This window comes from Benincasa hispida, chromosome 4 (assembly GCF_009727055.1).
Source record: "Benincasa hispida cultivar B227 chromosome 4, ASM972705v1, whole genome shotgun sequence".
Taxonomy (NCBI): Eukaryota; Viridiplantae; Streptophyta; class Magnoliopsida; order Cucurbitales; family Cucurbitaceae; genus Benincasa; species Benincasa hispida.
Window position 1 is genome coordinate 63,383,462 of NC_052352.1, and position 12,476 is coordinate 63,395,937.

The 12,476-nt window shown below is 32.3% G+C and overlaps 1 protein-coding gene across 1 annotated transcript; it reads right to left on the reverse strand.

The window, feature by feature from the left end:
* Positions 1–643: 643 nt before the first annotated feature.
* LOC120075038 (phosphoinositide phospholipase C 6) lies at positions 644–5,837 on the reverse strand. Its single transcript, XM_039028186.1, has 9 exons — positions 5,291–5,837; positions 4,229–4,425; positions 3,984–4,119; positions 3,636–3,875; positions 2,760–2,986; positions 2,543–2,660; positions 2,024–2,176; positions 1,860–1,946; positions 644–1,047 (listed from the first exon to the last, which is right to left on the reverse strand). Exons 1-9 carry the CDS (start codon positions 5,621–5,623, stop codon positions 748–750), a joined length of 1,791 nt encoding a protein of 596 aa, XP_038884114.1. The 5' UTR covers positions 5,624–5,837; the 3' UTR covers positions 644–747.
* Between the last annotated feature and the right edge of the window lie 6,639 nt (positions 5,838–12,476).

Here is a 12,476-nt window from a genome sequence, read left to right on the forward strand (position 1 = left end):
TTCAATTTTGTTATCTTGTGTAAATAATTTCCCTTATTTTTCTATATTTGAAAATCCTCCATGATAAAATCCATAATAATATTCAACATATCAAACTTAATATGATTTAATAATTAAAAAGCATAAAATTAGAGATACAAACTTTTAATGTTTAAGAATTTCTCAAATATCACATTTCAAATCTACCTAAATTGTCAAAATGGCATAAATCAACAGACATACAAATGTATTTATAATTAAGATATTCGTGGATTGAATATCCCTACCTTATTGTACTAAATGAGAAAAAAAAAATGTCTAAGTTGACATTATTACCAAATAGTTTACCATAAGCCTGTGATTGTCTTAAGGATGTGATGTTGATTTTTAAATAAAAAATGGCATTGAAGTCTTTAGGATAATAAGTAAAATTGTGAACTCCATGAATTTATAAAGTTTAAGAAGTTGTAAACTCTTTCGATTTACAGTGTAACGAGTGAATAAAGTATAAAATTGATATTTGTTTAGTAGTGACTCACACCACTCTTCCTAACTGCCACTCCTCAAATTCTCAGCCAAACATCCCCCTAATAGCTTTTAAAAAAACCAATTAATAAAGAGGGAGAGAGATTTTTAATTCTGTAATGTCAGGAAAGAGGATGGATTAGTGTTGAAAGAAATCAATCAAGAAAAATCACCAGAAGGCCACAGGCAGAGCCAGAGGGAGGCAGCTATATAAGTAGTAATTGAAGAATGGAAAGGAATCATTTATTTGTACAAAAATTGGAAGCGCATAAGAAGCCTCACAGACTTTAATTTCTCTCCCTTCTTGTCGTAAAGAGGGACAGCTCGAATCCCAGGCCTGAGCTCTGATATTGGCAAACATGTCTGCCCACCAAAGTCATCCTTCTCCGACCTGTCAAAGTCTCGTACTTCAATCTGTAATAAAGCAAGCTCTGGAACTGTCAATGGGAACTTGAACTCTTCATTCCATATTGGCACCCAATCGTTCTCAATAACCTTTGTCTTCTTCTTCGCTGCATCTGCTGGCACCCCAACTATTCGAATCTGCCATTCATCCCACTTTCATAGCTTTAGTCTAAACGAGCTCTAACTTACAATGATTTTCATTTAGGCTTGAAGCTTTGGTTTAGTAATGCTCCATTTGGTAACTAATTGGTTCGTGGTCTTTTTCTAAAAAAATTAAGCCCATTTCCTCTCAATTTCTTACTATGCTTTTCATCTTTATTAAATAAAAGAGTTAGAATTCTTAACGAAACTTCAATAACAAAAACATATTTTTAAAAACTATTTCTTTTAATTTTCAAAAATTGGCTTGATTTTTTAAAATATTGGTAGAAAGCAAGTGACAAAGCAAGAAATTTAGAGATGGGATGGGTGTTTACTTATTTTCAAAAACTAAAAATCAAATGATTACCAAATAAGATTTTAGTTATTTGTTTTCAAAAATTAAACTTATAAACACTATTTTCATCTCTGAGTTCCTCTGTGTTGTAATCTACTTTCCGATAATATTTTTGAAATTCATGTCAATTGTGAAACTAAAGAAAGAAGTATTTAAAATTTTGTTTATGTTTTTACAATTTGGTTAAGGATTTAAATGTTAAATTAAGAAAGATAAGACAATTGTGAGAAAACGAGCACAACTTTCAAAAGCTAGAACGGATCTTAAGTTTCAGACTTATTTCCTAACCAGCAGAACTCTTAACAGAGATATGTTTGACATCCTTTGTTCTTCTTAGCGATTATTTTCATGTATAAATCTTGATTGAATTCTATGTGATTCCAGAATTAGCAAATTCCAACGGAAGATGATGAAAAAGTATCGTTGGTGAGAGGAATGAATGGTCACCACTAACCTTTGTGTAGAAATCTGGTGGGGAGTAGTTATCAAAATGCGTTTGACTAAAGTCAGAGCTCCATCCGTCCCCCAAATATACAGTTACCTGTTGAATAACATGAATGTTAAAACTGATGCGAAGGGAAAACCAAATTTAATTAAAACTCAACACAATTAGCTTACTTTTAATGTTTCCTTCACTGGTAAAGGTCTCTTGGGATCAAAGACCTCATTTTGTGGGCTTTTATGTAACAGAAAGTCTGGTTTTTTCAAGTAACCACACCCTCCATTGGCTCTAAACATCCCATGCATGAGCCACAAGGATCTTCCATAGCCCTGTCGAAGGAAAATAAACAGGCGTTTCATTTGGATCATTCCTTACACGTTTGAGTGAATAGTGAGTGAAAGCAAACAATTATTGCATCTCTGTTGCAAAAACATAGATTTATAAGAAATTTGCAAAAAAAAAAAGTTATCGATTGCATGGCCTAATTATTAAGGTTGTATACAATTGTATAGCTTTTAGTGTTCTCTGTGTTTTTTTGTTGTTGATACAAAATATCTCTGTTATTCATACAGCATAACAATTTTAAGTTGTGTAATGCACTTTTTTACTAGATGCTACCAGTAAAACAGTCTTGAGGACAAAAGAATGTAAAAGGGGAAAAATATGAAGAACATGATGGAGGTTCCAATCAGTACCTGCATGTTTAAAGCTACCATCTGAGCTCCATGCATCCACCCAATATTTGGCCTAAAATTTGAGGACGTGACACGCGTTCCTTTCGGGTAAACTCTCAAAATATTCTTCTGTGTAAACCTAAAGATCACACAACTATAAGTATCAATCACCGGCAAAAGCAAAGAAAGGCTTTTATGAAGAAACAAACCACCTACACGTTATAAGTTGAATAGTTACCTTACAACATCAGATCCATTAGAGACTATGGCCTTCTCAAGTCCCTGCTCACTCAAGCTAAGGCGCCTAACCTTGTCACCTTGTACATTCAATGCATCCTTTAAGCAGCCACCCTTTGGTTTCCCTGCATGGATTGTAATGAGACGTTTGTACTCCGGTGCACCTTGTTGGCACGTTTTTAACTCGCCTACAATGCTTTCATCATCATCATCCGGATCACTTTCACTCTGTCATCAATTAAAAGTGTCAATCAACTAGTATTGTATACTTCAATTATAAGAAACGATATACCTAGTTATGGAAATAGTAGGATTATTAGTAGAATATTAGTATGGTTATTAGAGGGGGCATATTAGTAAATATGTAGTAAGTTTGTTAGAGCACTTAGTTATGAATAGAGGGAGTGGGTTGGGAGCAAGATGTGAAGAATTTTGTGGATTTCCTTTGGGAAATTTGGGAAGAGTAGCTCTCTCAAAAGGCTATAGTATATTGTAGGTTCTTCATTGATATTGCAATATATATATTTATCTATAGTGTTCTTGTTAGGAGGTATCTTTTGTAAGACCCCTAGTTATGGAAATAGTAGGATTGTTAGTAGAATACTAGTATGGTTATTAGAAAGAGCACATTAGTAATAGGTAGTAAATTTGTTATAGCATCTAGTTATAAATAGAGGGAGTGGGTTGGATGAAGAATTTTGTAGGATCTCCTTTTGTGAAATTTGGGAGAGAGTAGCTCTCTTGAAAGGCTATGGTATATTGTAGTTTCTTCATTGATAATGCAATATATAAATATATCTTTAGTGTTCTTTGTATTTCTTGAGTGTTCTTATTAGGAGGTTTCCTAAGATATAACTATCTTTCATTTTTCACCCACCTGCTCCTCAGCATCGAAATCAGTCGCAAGATCTGGAGTCTCCCTTCCTGATGTCTCCTCTTCAGATGACTCTTTTCCATCACTTAAAATCTTGCCCTTTTTATGCTTAGATTCAAGGTACTCTTTTGGTGGCTTTGTTGAAATAATGATTCTATATTTTAGGGATTCTGGAGAAGGGAATTCTGACAAGCTCTCTGCCTGAGGATAGAACAATGTATCTCCAAATATTCCAGTGACCATCTGCAAGTAATCTTGAAGGTGAGGAAACAAGAAGCACACATATTAATCATATTAAAGAAAAATCTTTAACCATAAGTAAAGATGACTATTTTGGGTACGAAAGAAAACCTCTGCAACTTTAGCTTGAAGGGTAGGAGTAAGATGATCTTCAAGAGTAATAATAATAGGATATGGAGATTTCTCAAAAGCATGTTCGTTTATAGACTTCAAACACTTCAAGAGAGTCACAGGGCTGGTTAAAGTCCTACAGTCATCCACAAAATGGTTCTGTACAGTGATTTCCTCTTTCAAAATTTAACATCGGTTTATATTTCCATTTAATTACTTGTCTATATTGAATGATCAGCTAGTACCTTCCATGAAGAACATGAACATCATCTTTTGCTGAATTTGGCCATAAATCGAGCTCAACTACCCGCAACCCTCTCTTCAAAGCCTTTATGATGGGAGCGTCACTACAATCACTACTAAGTTGATTCCCCGTAAGGTAAGAGTTGTGCCCTGTATATATGAAATAATGTGACAATGGAGCATTCATATCATGATGTACCTGTAAAAAGTATCGTTATTAAAAGCATTATTGATTGTACGTAAATGAGTGTCATTGGAATTGGATTATTGCAATAAGCACCTAATGAATTAACAATCTAATCATCTTCAACTGATTGTCAAACCGCATATATCATCTTGTTATACTCTCTGAGTAACTTGACATGATAAAGTTCTTTAAAATTTTATCATAGTAACAAAGTGATACATAAGAGCTACAAGATAATCCAAGTATTTTAGTCATTTGAAATCTTCCCTCTCTTTAGTATATTAACTAAAGCCTAAAACCGTCTAAACAATTCCCTCCTTTCCTCTTCGACGCTCTTTATAACCAAATAGCATAACAAGCTCCCTAACTAATACGCTTAATAACCTTCCTATCATAGAGTCCATTGCATTAGTTTACAGCAAAAAGCTAATTTATAATTTATAAATTTGGTCATGAAGGTTTCGAGTTATCTATTTACCTTGTGTTTTGAAAGGTTGGGTACCATACTCAAAATTAGCTTGCCACATGATCGTTAAATGATGTAGAGTCAAGCTTTACAATGATCAATTAGACACAAAACTAAAAGTTCCAAAAACGTATTTAGAAACCAAAAGAATAGGAGCTAAGCAAGACATAACTATGACTCAGTTACCTGTTAGAAACTTTTTACAACTTACAAAAATGAGGCACCAAACTTTTAATTTAACCTTCGAGTTTGATTACTGTGCTAGCTCGAAAAGGAGAAGAACTGGTTCTAATATTGACTTTCTTTCCCACTAAAGCACTATCCAGAACAAATGGCTAGGCTACAAATCTCTAGGCAAAGAAAGAGACACAGCAAAAAGGGACCAATGGAGGAAGGGGAAAGCAAACAAACCTGAGTTTTAATGGGACCATTGAAATAATCCATGAAGAGATAGTGGAAGAAATCATCAAGGCTAAAACCCCGAGGCGAATCTCCAGAGGGATTATCCGAGCTTCGTCGCTTCTGCAAGACCTGTTCGAGAATCTGCTCGGCCTCAGATGGGGTACATTCCACATCCCCTTGTTGATCCACAAGAAATCGGAGGAATTGATCGGCAGACATGTAGTCTCCGCCACCGGAAAAAGCAGCGAAGAGATTTCTGACGTCGGGCGGCGGTTCGGCCTCAGTGGTCTTGAACTTCCGATTGAAACAAAGAACCTTGTAGTTGCTGCATCCACCTTTCATATCGAATTAGAATTTGAAACAATGGAATTCCGAAAGCCCTTTTGGATTGGAACTGAATTGAATCAGAAAAATGTATGAAGAAACTGAGAGGAGAAGAATGGAGAAATGGAGAGCCGATCGTGGATGCCGGAATTGTTGACTTGAGAGAGAAGAGGATGGCAATGGAGCCAAATTTCTCGGAGAGTTTAATGCTGAATCGCTCGGCCGCGTCCACTTTTTGAAATTACACAAATAAATAAATAAATAAATAATTATTTTTAACTAAATATTGGCCCCATTTCGCACCGGCCACGTGGTTTATTTCTCCGTCTTCATATTTTTGTCAAACTCCCGCCAACTTATTTATTATTTTTTATTAAAAGAGCAGCAGAGGTCCGGTCTTTCTTCTTTCTTTTTATATAATATATATATATATTTTTTCCGATTAAAATATACTTTTTGGTTCCTAAACTTTCATTAAATTAATAAATTAGTCTTTAAATTTTGCTTTGTAATGATTTAACCTATGTGATTTTTCAATTGTATAACAATTTAGTCTTTTAACTTAAAAAAAAATCATCGACGTCAAGTTTTATTATTTTGTGATGTAGATTTTATATTTTATTAAAATATTGAATCTCTAATTAGTTTTATATTTTATTTATGCTATAAATCTCAATAAATCTTAAGCTAATTTCTTTTTTTATAGGAAATTTCAACAATAATTTCTATAGTATGGACTAAATCGTTACAGATTTTAAAATACAATGACTAGATTGTTACATTGTAAAATTTAAGAACTAAGTTGTCCGAAACTGAAAATATATGAATTAGCTCTTACAAATTGAAGTCCATGAATCAAATGGTTACTTTTTTCAAAATTGAAAGATTAAAAGTGATTTTTAACTCTTTATAACATCATAATGAAGGGATTTTAATTCAAATAAATTATAATTTACTAACTTATGCTATTCGAGTTTTTATATTGGAAAATTCTTATAAATAGAAAAATTCAAAAAATATTTACAAATATATTTTATAGCTTAAAGAAAAAAAAAAAGAAGGCAAATATCTTCCTTTTTTTCCATCTACTAATAGATCATTTGAACCAAAATAATAATAATAATAATACAATATCAAACCTCACAAGTCACACCCCATTTATTTTACTCCAGAAAAAAAATCGTTTGGTATATTTATCATAAATTCTTTCAATTATTAATTTAGGTATTAATAATTTTGCTCATATTCAAATATCCACTTCTTTATTTGTTAATTATATATATTTATTTGTTGAACATTGTGGCATCCACGATGTATGTGAACCTTGAAGAAAAGTATTCCTAAATGCACCGTTCAAGATCTTTATAGTTGTTAGGATATATATCTTGAAGAGTTGTTGCGTTGGAGAGGAATCATTGTCCTTAAAGCAATTGCAGCGCGACCTTGGTGCTAATTACTATGCCGATTGCTCTCCAAGGTTAACACAGTATTCAAATTCAGGTATGCACTCACTGAAAAATTGACTAGAATCAGAAAAAGAATTGCTCAGAACATATGAGAATGAGAACAATAGTATGAACATGCAGATCTATGTCTATCTCATATCTGATGAACATCTTGAGAAGAAGAATGAAATGGCTAGGGTTTGGAGAAACGTTCATAAACAGGTAAAACAGAACACATAAATGGGCAAAACAAAACGTTCAAAACATTTAAATTTTTAATAAATTGGGCTAAAATAACAAATAAGTAATAAACTTTAGTTCTTTTTCGCACAAGCGCGATTAACCGAATCCGCCCGTCCGTCCGGAAGACAGCAGCACGAGCGTGTGGTGAAAAGGTTATACTTCCACCACCAACACATTTTGGACTCATATCTAGCATGCCTTGGTATTTATATCCTTTAAGCATTGCTAAATTTTAATGTGGGACATAGCTTCCCACTCCAACTTTTCTCTATGAGCCTAAGCCTAAAGGTGCTTAACTTTTCTAAAGTTCATAAGGTGTATTATTCAATTTTTTATGAGGTATCCTATTAAGAATAAAACAAGTTGAAAGCACAGCTTTCCCCCTCCCACCCCCATATTATCAAATAATCCAGAATTTAGCTACATAGCATTCATCGTTTCCTTAATAGTTCTATTTTTATGTTCTGCTATACCATTTTGTTGTAGTGAATAAGGTGCAGTAAATTCATGAACAATGCCATTTGATTCACAAAATTATTTAAGGGATTTATCACTGTATACACCACCTCTATCTGACCTTAACCTTTTGACTTCTTATCTAATTGATTCTTTACTTCTGATTTATATTTCGCAAATATACTATCGGCTTCATCTTTTGTTTTTAAAAGATAAATTTTAGTATATTTAGAAAAATCATAAACAAAAGATATGTAATAATTTTTTCTGCCTCTACTTGTGGTGTTTTTGAAATCAGCTATCAATTCAAGCAATTCTATACATCTAGATGTGACAGGTTTAAAAGGTTTCTTGATAAATTTTGTTTCTACATAAACATGACATTTACTAGTTTCATGTGTTCAAATGCATTAATCAATTTTAATTCCTTAAGTTTCTTAACTGATGCAATATTCACATTAAAGGATTTCAAATTGAAGGAAACCTTGAGCAGAAGTGGGATCGTCCCAATTCTCATTTCTCATAGGATGTAATTTTTACATAAAAGAACAACTTATGCATTTACATAAATTACAACATGCATAAATTAAACAAAAATAGAGTTTTAGAAACTCTTACCTTTGAAGACTTTCTTCAAGAATCACTTGATCAAGAGATGGACACTACCATGATGGCTTCCTTGGTATTCTCAGGTAGAGAACCCAAGAGTGGTAGACTTTGACTATTTTGGAATGAGGGAAAGATTGAGAGTCGAAAGGAGAATAAGGAATTGTGATTGGTTTCTAAGAACAACCACGACGTTTTTGTCTTACTTTTTCTGTCGTGAAGCAGGAGAAACTCTTCCTTTCAAAAAATACCAAATATATCAAGAACCACCCACTTACGTGGGTAGAGAGAAAAAAAAGGAGAGGGAGTTGTAACTCCCTCCCTAATTCAAATAAATTAATTTATATAAAATAAAAATTTAATATATATAAATATGATAATTAACTTATCATAATATATATATTAAATTACAAGTTATATCAAATATAACTTATAACCTATAGCTTAAATATTGTATCATATACAATATAATCTATAGTTTCTTTTCTCTCTTACTTGGCATTTAATATAAATCATATTTATATTAAATTTAACAATTATGAATCCAATTCATATAATTAATATTTGAATCTTATTCAAATATTTATTTCCTCTCACAAATGCTATAATGTATTAAATACATTCTAATAATTATATCATATATCATTGAAATAACTTAATTATATCATATATAATTAAATCTCTCAATTAATTTGAACAATTCAAATTAATCCAAAAATTGATTCTCATTTAATCCTATTAAGCTACCAAAGGGACCTCATGGACTTGTATCTTGAAGCTTCAACGGTACATGAATAATTAATCAAACTCTTTAATTAAATTATTCACCATCCATTAACTGTCGGACACTCCACTAAAGACTACTACTGCACTCTTCGCACTACAGATATATTTATGTGTCCATTGGATATAACCAATCAGCAGTACGATGACCCTTCAAAAATTGCTCGTAAGTACAGTAGAGCCAAAATTACCGTTTTGTCCCTGTAGTTACATCTAACTCTTTAAGTACCATTGATCCTTCTAATGAACAATAGATCATAGTTCAACTTTGACTAAATCCCCTCTCGGGCTAGGAGAGGGTGTGGTGCCACATTGTTCAAGCCCCAGAATTAGCCCTTAAGGAAGTAATTTATCTACTTACCCCGACCTCGGGAAATGAGTGAATTTCTTCTTGTGTAGTTGTGTTCCCAACTCTCCAATTAGACTAATCCCCAAAATGGTAGGCTTATTGAGTAGGTTATCTGACCACTTTCACCCATACAAATCAAAGGATCGTCCTCATAGGCAGGAGTTCACAACTCACTCAAGATTCAGGTCATGTTACCTATGGTCATCCTAGTGAAATGTAAGTCTTTATTATAAACGTCGTTAGATAATGAGACTAAACATTTTATGGTCCGGTCTTATACAAACTCCTTTGTATAGAATATCCCCGCTCACATGTCTATAAATGAATGATCAGGATCAAATCATTTGTAGCAATTTACAACAATTGTAAGACCTACAAAATGGGTCATACTCATAGTGTCACTAGGATAAGGTACCCAGTCTTATTCATCTACTACAGACCATTTAGGTTATCACTTAAACATGATCCACCTGTATGTCTCTACATACACGTTTAAGTTATAAAGATGACCTTGAATGTTAGTTTATTAGTTTGTGGTTAATGCAACTAAAAAATAGAATAAAATATCATCTCTTTTATTAAATAAACAATGAGTTTGTTCAAAACATTTACAAACTATAGGACCTTACGAAATTTAGGACACCAACCTCAACAATATATATATATATATATATATATTATATATTATTATACTACATACATTCATTCTTGTTATGTGTGTTAACACTACCTCCTCATCTTCCTACTATATATATATATATACAATTATATTGTTTGGGGTTGATGCCCTAAATCTCGTGGGTCCTGTAGTTTGTAATTGGAGTGTACAGACGATTTATTTAATAAAATATGAGATGTTTTATTCGACATTTAGTAGCATTAACCCACAAACCAATAAACTAATATCCAAGATTATCTTTTTGTAGTTTAAACATGTATGTAGAGACATACAGGTGGATCATGTCTAAATGATAAACCTAAATGGTTTGTAGTATTATGGATAAGCCTGGGTACCTTATCCTGGTGACACTACGAATACGACCCGCTTTGTAGATGCTAAAATTGTTGTAAAGTGCTACAAATGATCCGATCCTGATCACTCACGTGGAGACATGTGAGCGGCGGTATTTATACAAAAGGGTTTGTATAGACCGGGCCACAAAGTTAGTTATTATTATATATTTATTATTATTTGAATTTAAATTAATTTAAATTTAAACTTATATATATTTTTTTAAATTAAAGGGAGGAATAACTTCCCTCCCCTTAATTTTCTCTAGTGGAATGTATGTGATGGACAGTTTTTTACGAGATCTTCATCTTCTTCTTTGGTTTTTTTGACAGAGAAGAGAGACTCAATGTAGAAGGAGATCTCTCTGTAATTTTTCCCTAGACACTCTTCCTCTCTAAAATCTCAATCCCTCTTCCCAAAATAAATAGAGCCCACCTCTTGGATTTCTCATCCCCTAAGGAGAATACAAAAGGCTCCGCTTGGTAGTGTTCCTTTGGTTTGCTGTGTTTTTGGAGATAGAAATTCATTGGAGGTTCGTGACCTTTTTAGAGATGAATTACGTGAAGAAAGGTTCTTCAAGGGTAAGTTTTCTTGAAACTCTAACCCTTTTTCTCCTTCTTCTTAGCATGCTGTAAAACTATGTTGAATTTGGTTATGTAAATTTCAATTATGTGTAAAATTAAAAATTGGGAACCCGCTTCCGCTACGAAACTTCACTGTTCCTTCAATTAGTATCAGAGCGTAGTTTTTTGCCCCAATTTCTTTTTTTGAATTTTTCCAGAATGCTTTTACAGATTTATGGTAGATTTGCATTATGTAAAATTTGTTCAGGTGATGAATGTGTATGGAATGTATTATGGCTTGCAATTTTTGGATGTCTGCATGATTGGATTCTTGTTTTATTTTTTTATTTTTATTATTTTTTTTTTTACAAATTGGTTTGTAAGAGCCCTTTATTTTTGGGCATAAATTGCAATAGAGTTTGTAATTTGAAAGTTTTGAGCCATTCGTGATCATTCTAGTGTTTTTCTAGAGAAAACAAGACCCAAATCGAAGAAAGATTGACAAAATTAGCAATTGTATAGTGGCTACTATCAGTAGCGTTGCAATGCTGCGAACGGCGAATGGAAAAATTTTCCATAGTGTTGCAACGCTCTGAGATGGAAATTGTTTTCCGGTTCACATGCGATTCAGTTCATGGTTCAACTGGTTTGCATCCAGTTCACTTGGTTCGAGCGGTTCGGGTGTTGGGCGGTTCGGTTTGTGCAGTTCAAGACCCGATTCACCTGTTTTGAACTGGTGGCTATTGATTAAGTAATGGTTAGTTTTAATTAGTTAAATTAATAAAAATATTATATTAATTTAATTAATTGCCTTAAGAGTATAATCTCGATCCAATAATTTTTGTTTAAATTATGCATTTGATGTATGATTTAATTTTATTTATATATGTCATAATGTATGTCATATAGTAAAATCCCACCATAGGTTGCACTAATCATGCATTATTTATATTATAAATATTATAATATATAGTTGCATGGTTTTATTTTATAGCATGCTCATGCATCATATAATATAAGTGTTATAATATATGTTTGCATGCATTAATAACATAGTCATGCATCATTTATATTATAAGCGTTATAATATATAGTTGGATATATGTATGAATGTATGTTATTAATTATTTCATTATTTTATTATATAAATTTCATGTATGTTTAGTAATGAAAAAGGATTGCACGAAGAATGAAATTACTTTAGGTTATTTTATAATTGTTATAATTGTTTCATTTATTTTATAACTATTATAATTAAATGACATTAGAAATTAAAATCAATAATTCAGAATTGCATGCAAATTTTAGGTTAAAATCATGTTTTAAAATAGTTTTAAAACACGATTCACATAGACCTAAGATCACATTTCTAATGAGATTAGAAATAAGTTTAATTTTTTAACCAGTTTAATAG